The sequence below is a fragment of the Genypterus blacodes genome, unplaced genomic scaffold, assembly GCF_046128005.1.
Source record: "Genypterus blacodes isolate CSIRO-AG114 ecotype Tasmania unplaced genomic scaffold, CSIRO-AGI_Gbla_v1 ptg000157l_1, whole genome shotgun sequence".
NCBI lineage: Eukaryota > Metazoa > Chordata > Actinopteri > Ophidiiformes > Ophidiidae > Genypterus > Genypterus blacodes.
The window spans coordinates 213,538-232,329 of NW_027466958.1; the positions used below are offsets into that span (position 1 = coordinate 213,538).

Consider the following 18,792-nt stretch of genomic DNA (forward strand, 5'->3'; position numbering starts at 1 on the left):
CGCTTTGTATCTTTTCGTGAAGTTGCCAAAATCCTCATGTTTCTATAAGCTACCACTAAGATGTCAACACATTTCCTCAAGTTCAGCTTTTCTCCCCCCCCCCCCTCTTTGTTTTGACGATCCCAGATGAATCTTTCCACAACTCAAGACAGACAAACAGAAACAGGGACCATAGTCGAGTAGAATTTTACTTGTGGTGCTCAGGGCTTCGATTTCTAAAATGGAACATCTTTAAGGGGTTTCTTTCTTCTTTGGGGGGATCAAACATCTCCTTCATTCAGCTCCCAACATGAGGGGATCAGAGCCTTGACCAAACAAACTCCTCGGCTAAATTTGAGCACTTTAAAGGCAAAATGTCCCCCCTCTCACACACACACACACACACACACACATCTGGAAATAGCAATCAGGTTTTTGACGAGTCAGACGTGAGAATATTCGACACGCCGCGTCACAACACAGAGAGGAGCAGTGCGACACAAAACAAACGCACAGTACCACGCTGATGACTTCCTCTTCTGGTGCGCAATATGTTTTGTTTACATTACGAAGTATTAAACAACAGCTGTTTGAGTCTGTTACCCATTGTGTATAGTTACTATTTACATGAATAAATAAAGTTCATACATTTTGAAAAAAACAGAACAAACTTTGCCTCCTGTTTCTCTGGGATTCTACAGGTTGAGCCATGACTCAGCACATTTGATCTGAGTGATCTCTTATTTACACAAGTGGAGGTGTGTGTGTGTGTGTGTGTGTACGTGTGTATGTGTGTGTGTGTGTGTGATCTCTCAGCTGCTTTATTCCCACTCTTTTCACACGTGGCTTACTACTTAAGCGAGGACACACACGGGTCTCTCATCACAGGCCTCCTTGTTAATCTGCCGACATCATGACTGGAAAACTTGTTTTCTTCGGACTCCTGCTCATCTTTTTGGCGACAGGTAACACAAAATCACCATAAAGCATCTTTGTATCAGACGCCACTGTTTTCTAGGGCGATTTTATGTCAGCATGGACTTTTTGTAAACCACGTAATACTTATAATTCACATGGTGCTGAAGAAACCCTGAATATGGGGATTAACCACAATAATCCAGTCCTTCCTTCAAAATGTTTATATGATATACTATACAGTGTATCATAATAAACTCATTCTGTGTTAAATGTTTAATTAATTTGTGTTTGTTTCTCAGATGCCGAGGAGAACTCTGCGCACATGAGGAAGGTGACACATCATTGATCTAAACACTGAACTGAATCTGTGTGACAGTGGTTGGTTGGTTATTGGTGAGCAGGTCAGTCAGCTGATGGATCAGGGGATCAGATAGTTGATAGGTTGGCCCGTTTGTCAGCCATTCGGTCGGTCAGTTTGGGTCAGCTGGGTCTGGGTCTGGGTTGGTGGGTCAGTCAGTTGGTGAGTTAGTTGGTTGATGAGTTGGTTAGTTGGACAGTTAGTTTGACGGTTGTATGGATGCAGGGACAGTGGGGTTGTTTGGTGTCGAGCTCACTTCTGTGTGTTTTCCTTCCATGTTTTCCTGGCAGCCATCTTGTCCTGGCACAAACATCGATGCGTGCCCCATGAACTTGGCCCCTGTGTGTGGCAGTGATGGAAACACTTATGCCAACGAGTGTGCCCTGTGTGTCCAGAGACAGTGAGTACACACACACAGCTGCGCCTCTCCCATGGCCTCCACAGCTCAGCATCGTCCAAGTGGACTTTTGTCTGACTCAACCCTGAGAGATCTGTGTTTGTATCATCTCTACCAGTAGATGGCACACTTCAGTCCATCTGGGCACAGATTTGTGAGTTTGATAGATCAGAAAAAAGCCAAACAACAAAGGTGACAGCAGCTAGCAGGGCCTCCTCCATTAAAAACATAATCAATAGTGACGCTGTGAAGTCAAACCTATCAGAAGGTTTCACACACACACTTTTGTTGGACTATGATGAGTTGATTCTTCTTGAAAATGTAAGAATCACAGCCACGCTTGAAGCTCCGGCTGTAGGGGCAAATTAAGCCCATGTGAATAAAATAATACAAGTTGAATGTCATGTTAAAATTCTTCCTGCAGCTTAACCAGGAAGGACATATTGATCACCAAAGAGGGGAGCTGCTGAGCGATGGAGATCAACCAGGAGGCGACCAATCAGGATCTTTCAAACCAGAACCAGATACCGTCATCGCTGTGTCATCGCCATGACAAATAAATGTTCCTCAGTGAAGCAAAACCCTCTGAGAGTTTGGTTTTTATTTCAACACAATACTCGACAAGGAAAGGAAAGGAAAGGAAAGGAAAGGAAGGGAAAGGAAAGGAAAGGAAAGGATTTTTGGGGGGTAAATGACAAACATTCCTTTCTAACTGGAAGAAGGAGGTGAATGATCCAGTGGTTATCTCTGTCAGACTGTGCAGTGTTTGCAGTGCTGATACTGAGTAACACAGTGGTCAATAAAGTGAGCGTGTGTGTGTGTTTGTGTGTGTGTGTGTGTGTGTATGTGAGCGAAAGAGAGAGAGAGAGAGAGAGAGAGAGAGAGAGAGAGAGAGAGAGAGGGGAAAGCAGAAGCAGAACAGAAGCACAGAATGACACACACACACACACAGTGAGAGGTCTTGGCAAAACAGAAATTGTTTTAGATCCAGAGGTCAAGGTTCAACTGCGGGAGTCATGTGGTCGAAACCAGGAAACAGGGAAGTGTTGTCTCTCCACAGCCGCTTCCTTTCCTCACACAGGACAGCAGCGTGAGAAGCAAAGATCCTCCGACTTCTGCGCTCCAACTTATCAATGATGATAACGAGTGAAGCTGAACAAGCGTGAGTGCAGAACAACACACAAAACACAACACATCTATCTGTCGGTCCTGCTGTACAGTGAGTCCAGAGCTGTGGTGCCTCTCTGGTGTCAGCTGTTAGGCAGGACCTACACTTAACCTACCATAATCTGCTTTAAAGGATGGGATTGCTTCTGTTCTGGATCAAGACAAACCAGCTGGGAAACAAAGTCAGACAACAAACGCATGTGACGATGAAGCTTTAATGATTTACAGCTTCACTTTGATTCGTTGTAATTAGGGCGACGTTATCTGTAGTTCTTCTTTTACGTCTTTATTGATTCCATTTGTACCAGTCGAGGTTAAATCACATTTCATTTCCATTTTAGTCATTGTCATTGTGTTCCATTATATTCTATCATATTTGTGTTGTCATCTCTTATGCAGGGGATTCAGAGATGTGGAATGTGGAAATGGAATCTCCATGGACCTCTTCCTTCACCTTTCACTCATCCCAGCCGTGAGTCCTCCTTTACTTTGATAGGGAAAAGGAAGACAATGCAGGAAATCTACAGAAAAGTTGACTAAAGCAGCCAAGCTTAAGCAGAATCCTTGCACACAGCTTGTCCAGTATGTGTTCAAATGCTGCTTCCTCTGCAAGATGAGAACATAGAAGATATGTCACACATGGAAACGCTGAGATTTCTGCGATTGCCTCTTCGTGTAGCGCTCTGAGATGTTGTCTGTTGTCTCCAGGTGCTGATTGCAGGAGTGCTTTCATTCCTCCAGAAGAGATCACATCAGCTGGGCATCGACCACAGACTGCCCTTCCTGGGGGGACGTTTTGGCATTGTGGTGTAAGTCAACAGCAGTCACAACCAGGATTCACTCCATCAAGGCTGCACAATCCATGACCTGCTCTGATTCTTGTTGTGTCTCAGGCCTTTGGACACCATAGGCAGCCTCAGTAACCGTTGGTCCTATGGTTTTGCATTTGGTGCCGTGTCCTCCAGTGTCCTGCTGCTCTTCTCTGAACGCTACCTCCCCTTCACCGTCCCCAGCTGGGCCAGAGGTACCCTCACTCTGCAACATCTGTATCCAGGCTCTCCATCCAACATCTGGACATCACACAACTGTGTCTAACAAATACTCCCGGTGATTTCAAACAGAGTGAGAGGGGAGAGAGGAGAACAGTGTGTGATGTGTCCTTGTTGTCCTCAGCTGTGCTGTACCTGGTTGGAGCTCTGGAGGTGGGCCTGGCCTTCTTCCCTTTCTTTGCCTGCCTGTCCACACCTTTCAGAGGAGCGGGCGCAGTACTGGGAATATGCTACTCTCTGTCCTGGTACTCTGTCCTGTGTACAAAGATGTTGTTCACTGAAGATATTCCATTAAGATTATGGTTCCAAAAATGCTTTAGTTCCACCACCTCATACATATTTACTGTGTGTTCTACACAGAGACAAGCTGATGACAGTGTTAGTTTGAGCATTAAAGTAGTGATGGAACCCACAAAGTCAGATTTTGATAGTTCCTCTTGTTTTGTAGGATCATTGTGACAGTGTGGGATACGTTCACCTGTCCTGGTGGAAAGGTAGGTGAGTACTCAGCCCAGCAGGCAAGCTCATCAATACATCATGGGACCTTCACTATGAGGCTTCAGACACTCCTTTCATCTCTCTGCACTTGTGTGTAGATTTTGGGCAAACACCAGAAGCTGATCGTCCAGTGGCCCTGCATCCTCTCCCTCATCTTCCTCCTGGGACGTTTTACTTACATGCTAGGCAAAGCAGTTCGGATACATCTCAAACTGGAACAGGAGGTTGACCTGTTTGTGTTTATCTCTGGCCAATCTTTATTGTTATTGATTATTTCTGATTGATTTTCTCTCAACAATGCACACTTGATTGATGTGCTGAATGTGCTTCCAGGACCCTGAGGAGCTGATGCAGCAGCACCATGTGCAGCATGTGAAGAGGCTGCTGAGGGGGGCACACACACACAGGTAGACCGCCAACACACACCTGCATTACACATACATGTGCACGTGATGCTGCTTGTACAATTTCCAGTTTACATGTGATCCTTAGCTGCCATTTAAGTGCACGTTGCTTGTACCTTCCTCTTCCTGCTGCAGTAAGCCCATCAGCTGGTTCCAGAGCAGAGTGTATGAGTGGGATCCCTGCTTCAAGTTCCCCAACAGAATCATCGGCACAGCCATCGTGTCTCTCATTTGCCTATACACGGTATGAAGGTGTGTAGAGTTAACATCTGAGTCCACATGCATTCGTCTGACTCTCTGTGGTATTCTCCAGGTAACGCTGGCAGACTACAGCCTCAGCGATGTCACCTTTGACCAGTTAGACCAATGGAAGAACACGTTAATGCACATGGCTGCTTCTTGTAACCAAAGTGACGTACTGGAAGTCATGATACCACAGCTGGAGGAATTTGCTTACGTGGCCAGAAGTGAGTAGGTCTGTTTGTGTGTGTGTGTGTGTGTGTGTGTGTGTGTGTGTGTGTGTGTGTGTGTGTGTGTGTGTGTGTGTGTGTGTGTGTGTGTGTGTGTGTGTGTGTGTTTCTGTGTCACCATGAGCGATTGGGTGTTCAGTTCAAATGCTCTTATTTTGTGTAGAATCTTGGCTGGGCACCACCATCTTTGCCAGTCTCAACTCTGTGGCCTACACCTTCCATGTGTTGGTATGTTACAGGTAAGAGATCTAGAATACCAGGAGTGTTTCCATATAGAGTTTCATTAAAAAGTATATGAGTGTATAGTACACACATGGTCACAAGTCACAGCTGTGGTAAACTGGTACTGCAGGAAACACCTGAGGAGACTGTGGAGAGGACAGAAAGGTTTTATTCCTGAGAAGTTTCACAACCCCAGGTCTGCTGTCAGTGTGGTAGGTAGCACACACACACACACACACACACACACACACACACACACACACACACACACACTCCACATTAGAAAGTGTCTGAAATACATGTTCACTAGTCCATATCTCATTGTATCAGATGTCAGTATGTATCTGTGGTAATGGTGTGTGTGTGTGTGTGTGTGTGTGTGTGTGTGTGTGTGTGTGTGTGTGTGTGTGTGTGTGTACATGTCATTTTATTCATCCACGACCAATTCATGCACTTTGAACATTACTGACAGACAGTAAAGTTTGATTATTGATTTTGTTCAGGCTTCAATTGCAAGATACTCTGGATGGCAAATAGCTTTTACACTGTGGGGTAAGTTTGACATCTTCTGACGCAAAACTACAATTCAAATTAAAAGCACAACTGTAGATCTGGCATCTCTCCACTGTTTGAATGACACTAAATGTACATGTGGAACATTGTTTTACTGACAGTGAAGATTAGATAAATCCATGTTTATGAGTGTGTGTTCTGTGTTTGCTCTGCAGGCTACTTGATTGTCCACTTTGTTCACTTCCTGTTTGCCCTGCTGATTGTCTATGTGCTGGTTCTTCCAATACAGCACGGCAAAGTGCTGAGCATGCTCACCAACCTGGGCATCATACTGTAAGAATGCTTTAACTGTGTGTGTGTGTGTGTGTAAGAGAGAGAAAGATTTTCCTTTGTATTCCATTGAATCTCTCCCTCTCTCCTGTCTCCCTCTCTCCTGTCTCCCTCTCTCCTGCGCCCCTCAGGGTGACCATCGGCCTGGTCATTGCCCTGGTGATTGCTCAGGTCGCTCTGGTTCAGGTCTTCTTCCTCCAGGACAAAATGTCTCCCACTGATAAAGACAAACCTCTGGCTCTGAACAACAGGTGGGTGCCTCATTAGGTTTTGATACCGAGCTCAAAGCTACTTCCTTTATCCTTTAAGATCTGGACTTTGTAATGTGATGATGACAAATGATGCCTTCAAGGTTCAGATAAATGTACTGTGCATATTTCACACTATGGATTTGCTTCCACTGAGTTGGGAAGAACCAGCTGTGAGTCATACATGAGGAGGAGCAGTGAAAGGACCCTCAAATGGAAATGGAAAGAGAAATCAGTGTGGTACAGCGGCTCAAAAATTAAAGCTTGTCCCTCTGGTTCCTCTTCAGGAAGGCGTTCCACTGCTTCAACTACTTCTTCTTTTTCTACAACGTGGTGATGGGGTTGAGCAGCTGCATTTTTAGGCTGCTGTGCAGCGTGGTGGTGGGAACGTGGCTGGTGTCCCGCATAGACAGAACTATCATGCAGAGAGGATACGAAGGCATGGATGCTGGTATGTACTGCTGTTACTGAACCTGTTTGAACATACAACACAACTTACATGTTGTGTGGATATCTAACACTCACCCCCACCCACCCACAGGCTACAGCACATGGATCGGGATGATCTTCGCTGATCACTACCACAACAACCCGGTTATGGTTTGTTTCTGCCAGCTGCTGGTCTCCAACACGCTGGAGAGACGCAGTGTCAATGCATACGCCACGTTCAGCAACACATCATCTGGTGAGTTTGTAACATTAAGCACAATTAAACATGTTACACCTCACTCACACAGAACATTACATGAAATGAGATGAAATGAGACAAAAGGAGATTAGATTAGATTAGAAGTGAGGCGATGCGCTTCTGCTTTATTTCATCTTATTTCGTCTTCCTCATTCCTTATTCCATTTCATGATCCCTTTCAGCAATCTACCACTTAAGATTTAAATCACTACTCTACCTTTTATTCCCAGAGTCTCCTGTGAATAGTAAAGCCAGGAGGCGCTGGGCGATGCTGTACACATTACTGAGGAACCCTCATCTTATCCTGCTCAGGAGGCAGCACCTCTCCTCTTCTTCATCGTCTCTGCCGTTGCCATCCTCCCGGTCAGACATGTTGATGCAGGCTTTCGTTATGGCCTCACAACCACACAACCACCAAGCAGACTCACAGTCACCACCAGAGATCATTATTACACCTGCAGAAGACTGACACAAGAACAATTTAGCACATTCTGGGATTCTGTTTGTAGTAAATGTGATATCTAGAGGATGCAGAAAGAAGAAATATGAACAAGAATTGTAAAATTGATTTTTCAATGGCGAATGATTAATTATTATTATTATTATTATTATTATTATAATTATTACAAATACCTTTTATATTTGAGCACTCATCCAGTGATTCCTGTAAGAGCCAACTAGAATATCAAAAAAACAACACCTCCTGCTGGCCACACCTGGAAGGCTTATCAGGGGTTAATTATTATTAATAATCATGTGGAATATGATCAATAATATGTATGTTAACAATTACCCTAGAAAATAAAACTAGGGAGCAAGGGAGGTTGTACTGTAATTGCTTTACAAGCACAAGAACAAGACAAGACAAGCTCGGGTGAACTCGTGGAACTCTTCAGTTTGGGGTCGGGCCCATTGGTCGGGCCTGAGGCCAGTCGTTTGACCGCAGCAGGAGCCTGGAAAGTGGACAGAGGTGGATGGAGGACAGCTTTGGTGTTGTGCTGCAGCAGACTCTGGCCTCTCAATTCTTGGATCTCCGAACGTATATACGTGTCAGAATCATACGACTTGGACATCTTGATTTGATTTGAGATCATGGACCCTGAAGCTGACCTGTGGTGAGTGAGTCTGGGTAATTCTCCTGAGTGGGTTGTGACAGGGACTGGTGATGGTTATCAGGTAGTTTTTTGGTTGCTTTGATCTGCTGTCAGATAGTCAGCAGATCAAAGGAGCCTGGGCCAGTGTCTTAGGTCAGCGACCTTTGACCCTGGCGGCACCACCTGTGGAGAGAGTAGGAGTGAACTTTCCACTACCATGCTGCATTTGGTTACTCTTGATGAGAGCGCACAGATTTTGTGTACCTCACCACTGAACGGTCAGAACAAACCAGAGGATCCTTAAAAAAAGAATAAGACAAACACACACTACACCGCAGGACCAAGGCAACCAGTCAATGTTTACTTCCTGTCTCATCACGCAGCTGTTTTAACTGATGTGAAAAAGACAAAACATTTGGACTTCCAACAAATTACACCCTTGCTGCATAAAGTAGCAGCATTTATATTCCTGATTTATATTTTTTATTAACATATTTACGTTCTAAATGTAGGAACAACAGCGATTTGACCCGTAGGTGACCTATGTGAACGTGTGGTGGTGGGTGTGCGCGTGCTTTTGGCAGCAGCGAAGACGAATGACGATTAAAGGTAATTTAACAACCTAAACATCTAAAACATGTCTCATTCTGTTGACACAGTCAAGCTTGCTACGGCAATTATTGAAACGTTTTTGTTATCTAGTCCTACACAAGTTCTAAACATCTGAAATGTCGTTAATTAGGACGCAAACCCAGCCGAACCCGGGGTTTGCTAGCCACGTTCACCTTGTCGCTACGGCGGTAATGGCGGTAATCGAAAATGGAAAATGGATACTTTTACTTTTTGTTAATGTTATATTTCGTTTTCACACATTTAGTAACACGTAGAATAGAATTACGGTCTGGATTACATGTTCGCCCTCCGAAATAGCGTCAAACTAATCAGAAATTGGCGTCTCAGTGCTAATTTGCGCATCTGCGAACATTAAACTAGTTTAAAAAAAGTTCTGAATTAAACCCCTTTTTAAATGGTTAGGCTCGTTTCGCAGGAACGTGTAAATTAAAGTGAAATGTCACTGTAAAACGGGATTGGTTGTCGTTTATCCTACAGAAGGAAAAGTCCCGTTTGTCTTGTGCCTTCTTGTGCAGATGGCACATTTTAAAATTGAAACCAATCAGTCTTCTTCTTAAACTATCTTTTTGTCTAAAGATAGTTTCCTATATATGGAATCCTGGTGGAAATAAAAAGAATAAAGAATTCATCCTTAATAATCACAATTGAATCACTTTGGGCTCAAATATTTACACTCCTGCTCTTACATAATAAGATAATAAGTCAATCTTACTCCTTTGTGTATTTTTCCGTGCTGAAACACTTTTATTAGACTTTGTGCCGTCTGTTCCGGTTGCACCTTGTTTACCAGGATGTTGGACAAGCAGTACATAGAGAAGATGTTGCGGGCTGTCCTCCAGTCCAGCAAGGAAGGTGTGTCCATCTGTCGCCTCCAGTCAGATTACAAGGAGCTCTGTGGAGAGAACATCCCACTGAAACAACTGGGCTTCTCAGACCTGGAGGGTTATCTCCGGAGCATCCCGTCTGTGGTCCGCTTAGAAAACTGGATGGGGCAGGTGAGAATTTATGTATTTATTATCCAGGTTAGATCTGTTGTTTGTCTGCATCATCTCATTTTAAAGGCACATTACTGCATTAAATGTGCCTGAACCTTTGTGACATTGATGAATTCCCAATCACTTGTTTGATCCTGACCCTGGTCACCAATTTAGATCCTGTGACTCCACTATAGACACCGCTTTAGTCTCATGTCTGTTGCCCAAGTTCAAGTTGGATGTTGACTCTAAGATGTAAATAATTACGGCATTGGCTGCAGGAATCTACTTTACCTTTCCCATAACCTTTATATAACTTTAATATTCTGAATAAGTCTCCCACAGCCATTTGAAAGTGATTCTAATTGGTACACAGGACATGACATCAAAGTTGCCATTGTAATGATGAATCTGCTGGGCCTTAGGACTGCAATGCATCCTCTCAGACTCAAGATGGTGCTGTTGAGCTGACTTCTTGCTTGTTGGCTCAGTAGTAGACATTTTAACTATTTTCTCTCTCCCACACTACAGTAAAGCTGTTTATCATGTTATGTGATTGTGATACAGATCTGTTATTGTAGTGTCATGGAAACTGTTTTTATCTTTTTGAATGATCTTCAAGCGTTCACAGTGCATCAGATGTAATCTAATGAATGTGCTGTGCAGCTGACGTGTTTTGCAGCAGTTTGTCGAGAGACGGCCCACATTGCTGAGCTTGTGGCAAGGCAGAGGAACTCCAAGAAGGCTGGCCGCTCAAAACTGGTCAACTGCAAGATGCGAGCCAAACCCTTTAACACCTTCATGCTCAACGGTAGGAGGCGCTCTGCAGGCACCTGGGATTACAGCCTGTTACCTCAGGTTATCAGGGGGCATATCGCTGCTAAGGAAAGCATCAGGAGAGTCACAACCCAGACTGTTGTTAGGTTAAATCCATTCAGGGTTATTGTGTCCTATTCTCATAACATCAAATATCTCCCGATGTCCTCTGTGTCCCTCTCCTCTCTCTTATCCTCACTCTACCCGGACCATTGTCCCTTTTTCTATGTGTAGTGAAGCCCAGGTCTTCCCTCCGTCAGCCTTCAAGTCAAGCTGCCTGGGGCGTGCCAATGCACCGACCTCGGCCCCACGGCGGTTATGGAGGCTTCAGTGCATCAGGAGACTACAGGTAGACAATTCAGTGTATGATAACTGAAGGCCTGGTCAAGTATCGTCTTACAATCCAAAGTGGCACCGCTGTTAGAAGCTCTGGCTGGCATACGTCGTCGTTTTAGATACTTGGAAGTGCATCCAAGCTGTGTGTCATTTAGACAGCTTTGGTGTTTTGAAAACCACTTAAAAGCATAATTATAGCTGCACTTCTTATATTTCTAGATCAGAAAAATTCATTTTGTAAGTCATTTCTAAACGCTCTTCACCTGTTGTCCCTAAACATCAGGCAGTGTGACCCGAGGTTGTGCACCGTCACCCCTCTGCAACACAGACCACCGACTGATACGGCCATGTATCCCATCATTCACCCTCACAGGTGACCCCCCCACACACGCGCACACACACACACACACACACACACACGCACACACACACACACACACACACGCACACACACACACACACACACACACACACACACAGCTGTCATTACTGCGGGGGCTTATGTGTCTCAGGATTCTATAATAAGTCTGTCATAATTGTGAGCCCTGTGCTGTGCTGTGCTGCCAACAGGTCTGTGAGTCACTTGGTGAACTACCAGAAGCCTTCAGGTATGCAGCACTGTTGTCTTTCTTGATTGCTGTTGATTTCCCAGGAGTCTGAAGAAAAAAAATGGATGTTTAGTTTACATGCAAGTCTGATGATTGTTGAAATGTCAGACTTGAGAATGAATTCTTTGAGGGAACATGATCTAAACATCTGGTAAAAGGAGTACAGCTCAGATAGGTTTGACAAATTGTTCCTCTATAATAAAGAAAATAAACCCTGCATTACAACTTTTAAACCACTTTTTGATGTTGGGGATTTGACTGATGACGGCTCCGGTTTCCTTCTTTCTTAGCACCGTCCAGTACAGTGAAGCTCTCAGAGAAAGCCTCCAGATCTTCCAAGGCACAGGTACTTGTATTAGTCATAAGTAGAAGACATCAGGGGGTAATTCATGAAGAATGTATGAAACTTGGGTGATGTTTATTTGTAATTCAGTTATTTGCACCTGACGTCTTTGCAGCTTTTAGACAGTAAACTGCTCAGCTGGTGTTGTTGTGAGGATGTACCATGTAACAGCTTGTGCTTCTCCCCCACCCTTCCCTGAGTCCAGTCTGGCCCTTATGACCGGGACCTTTTCCGGCAACGACTCTTGCAGCTCCTGAAGAAGCACTGCAGTGGAGTCTGGATCTCCAAGCTACCAGAGTTCTACAAACGAATGTTCAACCATGCCGTCCATCCTCAGGCGCTCATCGATCTCCGGGAATGGAGAGACATCTGTTTGGTGAGCCAGCGTCTCCTCTCCACAGAGACTTAACCTTTATTTATACCAAATGTATGCCTTTCAGTAAAGTTGTGACAGTTTAAAACATTTCATTGTTACATCAGTTTCTCCATTTACATAAACACAGAACTTGCTCAGCTCTTTGTATGCTGGCTGATGTGTTTGACCTCTGACCCTCACAGGTGGAGCAGCCTTCCACCACCGGAGCTGACCGCCTGGTCTACCCCCCTCTCCCTTCCAAGCCAACCACAGCCAATCAGGACAACCGCACCAACAACACTTCTTCCGCTGCTTCCGGCACTGTAACCACACACACTCCTGACCGGCCCTCCAGTGTCGTCTCCTCCTCCCGTGTCCCTACACCTCCCGGTTCTGCTAAAAGCCTATTGGCTAAACCAACATTCATTTTTCCACAGCAGACTGTCGTGAACTCTCAAGGACGCCCCTCTTCTCCAGTCGGCCCCCCTGTGGCTCCGCTTCCCTCCTCAGTCCCGTTGCCTAACTTCAGCTTTGTGTGCAACGGTAAACCTAATTTAAGCATCGACTGTAATGCTCCTGCTAAATTAAAACAGTCTCCCAACAATGGATGGAAATCTCATCATCACTCGCCTGCAGCTCATAGTAACGACCGCCCGAGCAACCACTCGCCTCCGCCCCCGTCCTCCTCTGCCAGCGGCGTGCCGGACGACATTCGACAGAAGCTAATGGAGCTCCTGTCAAAGTACAGTAGTGGTCTGTGGACACACACTCTGCCCAAACTCTTCATGGACACATACAAGATCCCATTCCCCGAAAATATTCTGAGCAACGTTTCTCTTTTACTGGAAGTTTGCACAGTGGAGTACCCCAAACCAAACGACAAGACAAAGGTGAGCAGACGAGAGGAGACATGGAGTCGACCAGAGTAACCACGACCTCCACATGAGGCTGACACTGTGGGGCCAAGTCTGTGTAGGGGAGGGGCTTTGATTTCCCTCAGTAACTTCAAACATTTGTCATTATTTTGTCTCTGATGACGACGGTGCTCTTTCCTGTGACCAGGCGATCCTTTATGACAGGGTGGCAGAGGGGGAATCCACCGACAGCCAGCCAAGAGGGCAGGGAAGGAACTGCTCGTCTGGTATCGACGTGCTGGGCGCCGTGACTCCTCCGTACCTGGTTCCTCCCTCCGAGCAGTACCCCTCTGTGCTCATTACAGAAGCTAAGGGTGGCAGTGCTGTTACTGTAAGGTAGGACACACAGACTGAAGAAAGCCTGAATCAATAGAGATGTCAGACGATCTCAGGCTTTGTACCTGTCTGTCTTTGCTCAGGTACGTAGGTGACAACTACTCCAACGCCCAGGAGGCCATGGAGGACGCCATGCAGGCCTTCTACAGCCAAAGCTCTGCCCAGCATCTCTCCAAACCTGCTATTGGTCAGCTTGTGGCAGTCAGGGGTGAGGAGGGGGAGGAGCTGGCCAGAGCTCAGGTCATGGAGGTCGTCGCCTCAAACAATTCCAAGGCAAAGGTGTGTGTAGTTAAACATAAGGTGGGCTTTATGGCTGTTTAATATATATAATATGACATCATCAGCTGAAGCAAGTGTGTCTGTGATGGAACATGTTCTGTGTGTTTCTCTGCCAGGTGTACTATGTGGACTATGGCTTCTCCATGGAAACGAGTGGAACCAATCTGCTGCAGCTGCACCAGGACTTCCTCTCTCTGCCCTTCCAGGCCACTAATGTCATACTTGCAGGTAGAAGAACACATTCAAATAACCAAGCCCTTATCAGCTTGACATTGACAGCATTAACATGTTATACGAGCCAGACAGAAACGTCTCCACTTCCTGTCCGTGTCCCTGCATCCTTCCTGTCCTCAGGTCTGGAGTGGTTCAGCTCCAATCCGTTGGTCCTGTCCGCCCTGGACAGCTTGGCAGTAGGAAAGATCCTCCTAATGGAAACCCTGGAGCTGTGTCAGCAGAGTGAAAGTCGTGTGGTGGTGCTATATGACACATCGCAGGACAACGACGTCAACATCAATGTGTCCTGCCTCAAGGCCCTGCAGGACAAGACCATGGACAACCCTCTGACTGTGAGTGGGGTTTCAGTACACTTGTGTTAGATGGATGTATCGTTCTGTAACAGTTTGTTTGTGTCACTGTATGACTTGCTGACAATAACCAATCAGCTAGTGCCAATCTATATTCCCTTGACGTGACAGGTCACTCACTGCAGTAAGGGGAACCAGTGAGGAACACTGTTGGACAATACTCACATCAGTCAAGGCCCCTGGTGGTCAACTTTGAACCTCCAGAGTCTGAACCTCATCAGTCTGCTGTGGCTCCCAGAGATCCATATCAATCCACTTTGTTTTCCCTAAGCGTCATTTTTACTTTGCCCGTAGGTAAACACCATCTATCAGCCAGTGTGTGTGACCAATGTATGTGCAGATGGAACCATCTACTGCCAGCTGCCCTCCAGAGGAACGGTGAAACTCACCACGTTGCTGCAGAGAATAGAAGCCTTCTTCATCAATCAGGTAGACAAACTTACACAAGAGCATAAAACTCAACATGTGAGGGCTTCTAAATCTGTAGAGAGAAGTGCTGATGCAGTGCTGAAGTGTAGGAGGTGTGAGAGAAGACTCTTATCCCTTTAACCCACATCTTCACAAGCTCCTTCACAGAAATCAGTTGTAGTGTTGAGTTGTAATGAAAACCTACATTGACTTCGCTCTCTACGGCACCGGGGTCAATACCCGTGCTTTAAAGAACTACACACACTTAATGAAGTGTTTGCCCGTTGGTCAGGTTACCCTCTATGGAAGAAAAGGTCAGGAATCATCTTTGCCTCTCATAGGAACAGTGGCTCCACCCTAGGCCTAAGATCTAATGCACAAACTTAACTTCTGTGGCGGTGAGATAGAGAAATGTTGAAGAAATGTCAAAGAATTGTACTTTAAACTTGGAATGACCGGCTTGTGAAGTTAATAGCTTGTTTATATTTATTCTCTCCAGATGACGTCAGAGTCGCTGGTGTCCCGGCCCTTCAGTGGAAAGTTCTGCCTCGCTCCCTACAAAGGGAAATGGGCCAGAGTGGAGGTGGGAAGCTGCAGGATCACACCAGCATGACATCACACAGTCTTCCTCTAACGACTGCTGTACTCTCATAATAGTGGACATTAATCAAACATGTAACGCTCCTCCTCCTCCTCCTCTCTTCTCGTCAGATCACCAGTCTCTTCGGCAGCAGAGTGATGGAGGTCCTATTCATCGACTTTGGTGCCACGGCAACCATAGAGGTGACGGAGCTCCGAGAGATCCCCGCCTCCTCTGTCAATGACTTCTATGTCGTCCCACCCCAGGTCTGTGTGTGTGTGTGTGTGTGTGTGTGTGTGTGTGTGTGTGTGTGTGTGTGTGTGTGTGTGTGTGTGTGTGTGTGTGTGTGTGTGTGTGTGTGTGTGTGTGTGTGTGTGTGTGTGTGTGTGTGTGTGTGTGTGTGTGTGTGTGTGTGTGTGTGTGTGTGTGTGTGTGTGTGTGTGTGTGTACAATCTTCATAAATGACATATATGTTTAAATTACACTTATACTTTGTTTTAACTAATAGTTCTGTTTTATTTGGAGCACTAAGCCAATCAAAATGAGGCAATTTTGCACCAAAACTGACAATTAAAACTCAAATATGCAGGCTGTTCCGGTTCTGAACTTCTGGGCCCATTGGGAGCGTTTTAATGAGTGTGTGTCCTCAGGCTGTAAGGTGCCGCCTGGCTGAGCTGACGGGCCCAGAGGGGGACTGGAACCCCAAGATCATCCTCTGGCTGAAGGAGACTGTCCTGGGCTCTGTGGACTGTAAAATCAAGGTACACACACACACACACACACACACACACACACACACACACACACACACACACACACACACACACACACACACGCTCATAAATGCACAGACTTTATGCACTGTAATATTCAGCAAAGTAAAGCATTTAATATGGCAGGAAAACGCTGACTGCAGACAGAAGCGTTCTTTTATCATGAAGTTTTCTCTGATGTGTGTGTGTGTGTGTGTGTGTGTGTGTGTGTGTATAGCTACAGTGTAGATGTATATACTTGATCCCTCTCTCCATTCATTAAAGATCTCCAAAGTAGAGCAGGAGAAGAAGGACAGGCTGGTCTACATGTACCTGTTCGTCAGTGAGAGTCAGGAATTGGACAAGAGCATCAACCATCAGCTGGGCCATTCAGAGCTGTGGCAACAACTCCGAGCGCAGAACAACCTCTGCATCAGCAACAACAGTCTGGATGCAGGTAAAGATACAACACAAGACAACACAACAGAAAGAGGAACGCTTTCTCACAACAGTCAGGTGTGGAGTCCATGTAAAAGGCTCTTTAGAGAAGCCTGGTGAAGCCTTTAGATTCTGTGTTTCCCCCCTTAATCACTACCACAGGTTCTCACAGCACTCTGGTGGAGAAGACGTCTCTAAGCGGTCAAGTCCCGAGCCCCTCTGGCAGAGCCTCGCCTCAGCACGGAGCAGCTGTGAAGGCCACCAGCGCTCAGGAACAGCAACTTCTGATGCCTCCTCTGCTGTATCTGCCCCAGGCCTGTGGAGAGAGGCTCGTCTGGCATGTGAGGAAATAAGTTTGCGCTTATTATTTTACTCTTTTGTTTAAGAAAAGCCTTTTTTCAGTAGTTCATCAAACGCAAGCAAGATGTAAAAATAGCTCTCTCTGAGTTACAGTAGATATTTTGTGTCTCTCCTCTATCTTAAGAACTTAGGGGAGTAATTTAGACTTTTACTTTTCTGCATATATTACAGTTTTGTGTTGTGATTCCTTTCCTTCTTTCCTCAGCCCAATCAGAATATAGACGTGTTCGTGCCGGCCGCCTGCCACCCCGGATACTTTGTGCTGCAGCCATGGCATGACCTCCATCAGCTGCTGGTGCTGATGGGGGAGATGATGCTGTTCTATAACAAGATGAGTGACATCACTCCGGCCACGCCCATCCAGAAAGGAGAAGTCTGTGCTGCTAAGATAGACAAAAAGTAGGTGGCTTCTATTTCAGCTAAGCTTGAAACGTAACAGCTGCAGCCAAACCAGGCAGGGCATGAAGTGAAGACACAATAACACTTAACCCTTTACAACAGATGAGCTGATCTGATGTTGCAGCACTTTTGGGTCTAACTGAGCCTTCTCTCCACCCAGCTGGCACCGTGTGTTGGTAAAGGGGATTCTGGCCAGCGGGTTGGTTTCTGTCTATGAGTTGGACCACGGCAAGCATGAGCTGGTCCGCTGCACTCACCTCCGGCCTCTCATGGAGGAGTTCAGACAGCTGCCCTTCCAGGCCGTCACCGCCAGACTAGCAGGTAAGATAAGGATTCTCTTAACAATGTCTGTTATTGGTCAGAAACACAGAAATCCAGTGTGAACCAACATGAGGCCCAACACCAACGTCAAGTACAAGAACAGAAAAAAAGGACCGTGATCATCCAGAGGTTTCTCCTCCTCTTCCTCCTGCAGGTGTGAAGGAGCAGCAGTGGTCAGAAGAGGCCTCCATGGTGTTCAGGAACCACGTGGAGAAGAAAGCACTGGTGGCCCACGTGGAGAGTGTCCAGGAGGGACCTGGGTACAGAGGTGAGCCGTGGGCGTGCAGGCTGACCGTCTACCTGGTGGACACCACAGTGGAGGACAGGGACCTCTGGATCCACAACATTATGGCCAACATGGGCAGTGACCTGTTGTCAGCCGCATGGGACAGCGCCCCCCACAGGATGGACAGTCAACCAGCAAAATCTGACTGAATTGAATCTACCAAACGTGTTACTTGTTCTGTTTCTGTTGTGTGTGTGTATATATGAGTGTATACTTTGATTGAAAGCTGATCATTGCCAAGATAACGGTGTGCAGGGACACTTCCAGTGTGTTGGAAGTGAAACTTAGCTGGAGCTGGTCCATTACTGGACTTGTTTATAATGTAACGCTTGGTAAATTAGGTACAGTGGCAAGTAAGACAAAGGTCAAAGACACCTCAGCAAACCTGGGGTTATTCAAACACTAAGAATGGCTGCATTCCATTTCAGTGCAATCAGTTAATAAGTTTTTCCGTCCTGCTGTTGTTCACGCTGGCTTTCTTAACACACGTTCCTTTTCCTGCATTGACAAGCCAATCGTGAGAGTGGGTACATATTCTTTAGCCAAGGTCCAAGCTGAGACGTTTTTTGTTTCAATGTGGAATTGTCCCATGTGAATTTAAGTTTTATTGTGAAACGTTGGTCTTTATACAGTTCAGTATGCTATTTGGTTACTAAATCCTTATTAAACATCTCAATACACATGGACTTGTCAAAGGAATCATCTAGAAATCTGCACCTGAAGGTTGAGCTGTTT

General features: G+C 45.8%; 3 protein-coding genes across 4 annotated transcripts; all 3 read left to right on the top strand.

The window, feature by feature from the left end:
• The first annotated feature begins 734 nt into the window (after window positions 1-734).
• Window positions 735-2,233, top strand: spink4 (serine peptidase inhibitor, Kazal type 4). Its single transcript, XM_076167311.1, has 4 exons — window positions 735-944; window positions 1,197-1,228; window positions 1,546-1,655; window positions 2,077-2,233. The coding sequence occupies exons 1-4, from the start codon at window positions 893-895 to the stop codon at window positions 2,120-2,122; spliced, it is 240 nt and encodes a 79-aa protein (XP_076023426.1). The 5' UTR covers window positions 735-892; the 3' UTR covers window positions 2,123-2,233.
• Window positions 2,234-2,665: 432 nt separating this feature from the next.
• stra6l (STRA6-like) lies at window positions 2,666-8,037 on the top strand. The gene is made up of 18 exons (XM_076167275.1): window positions 2,666-2,814; window positions 3,219-3,291; window positions 3,528-3,628; window positions 3,713-3,843; window positions 3,993-4,113; window positions 4,317-4,362; window positions 4,465-4,590; window positions 4,700-4,773; window positions 4,906-5,014; window positions 5,084-5,237; window positions 5,404-5,479; window positions 5,593-5,674; window positions 5,966-6,014; window positions 6,191-6,308; window positions 6,437-6,556; window positions 6,841-7,004; window positions 7,095-7,238; window positions 7,472-8,037. Exons 1-18 carry the CDS (start codon window positions 2,786-2,788, stop codon window positions 7,708-7,710), a joined length of 1,956 nt encoding a protein of 651 aa, XP_076023390.1. The 5' UTR covers window positions 2,666-2,785; the 3' UTR covers window positions 7,711-8,037.
• Window positions 8,038-8,163: 126 nt separating this feature from the next.
• tdrd7a (tudor domain containing 7 a) lies at window positions 8,164-18,717 on the top strand. Of its 2 annotated transcripts, XM_076167272.1 has the most exons (23): window positions 8,164-8,356; window positions 8,848-8,944; window positions 9,759-9,963; window positions 10,609-10,753; window positions 10,993-11,107; window positions 11,378-11,467; window positions 11,665-11,702; window positions 11,993-12,048; window positions 12,251-12,421; window positions 12,604-13,290; window positions 13,463-13,650; window positions 13,734-13,929; window positions 14,046-14,157; window positions 14,284-14,504; window positions 14,808-14,942; window positions 15,421-15,504; window positions 15,633-15,767; window positions 16,152-16,262; window positions 16,539-16,710; window positions 16,854-17,032; window positions 17,257-17,450; window positions 17,611-17,771; window positions 17,926-18,717. In XM_076167272.1, the coding sequence occupies exons 3-23, from the start codon at window positions 9,760-9,762 to the stop codon at window positions 18,204-18,206; spliced, it is 3,675 nt and encodes a 1,224-aa protein (XP_076023387.1). In that variant the 5' UTR covers window positions 8,164-8,356; window positions 8,848-8,944; window position 9,759; the 3' UTR covers window positions 18,207-18,717. The 2 variants fall into 2 exon arrangements, with proteins under 2 accessions (XP_076023387.1, XP_076023389.1); XM_076167274.1 differs by having other exon boundaries at window positions 8,164-8,944; window positions 14,284-14,495.
• Window positions 18,718-18,792: the final 75 nt, after the last annotated feature.

Bases quoted from the DNA above. Each gene is read 5' to 3' on its own strand.
- spink4 (XM_076167311.1), top strand. From the start codon at position 893: ATGACTGGAAAACTTGTTTTCTTCGGACTCCTGCTCATCTTTTTGGCG. The intron at 945-1,196 runs GTAACACAAAAT...TTTGTTTCTCAG, and splicing joins GCTCATCTTTTTGGCGACAG to ATGCCGAGGAGAACTCTGCG. The intron at 1,656-2,076 runs GTGAGTACACAC...TTCTTCCTGCAG, and splicing joins GCCCTGTGTGTCCAGAGACA to CTTAACCAGGAAGGACATAT.
- stra6l (XM_076167275.1), top strand. From the start codon at position 2,786: ATGATGATAACGAGTGAAGCTGAACAAGC. The intron at 3,629-3,712 runs GTAAGTCAACAG...GTTGTGTCTCAG, and splicing joins GGACGTTTTGGCATTGTGGT to GCCTTTGGACACCATAGGCA. The intron at 7,005-7,094 runs GTATGTACTGCT...ACCCACCCACAG, and splicing joins ATACGAAGGCATGGATGCTG to GCTACAGCACATGGATCGGG.
- tdrd7a (XM_076167272.1), top strand. From the start codon at position 9,760: ATGTTGGACAAGCAGTACATAGAGAAGATGTTGCGGGCTGTCCTCCAG. The intron at 13,651-13,733 runs GTAGGACACACA...GTCTTTGCTCAG, and splicing joins GGCAGTGCTGTTACTGTAAG to GTACGTAGGTGACAACTACT. The intron at 16,711-16,853 runs GTAAAGATACAA...TCACTACCACAG, and splicing joins CAACAACAGTCTGGATGCAG to GTTCTCACAGCACTCTGGTG.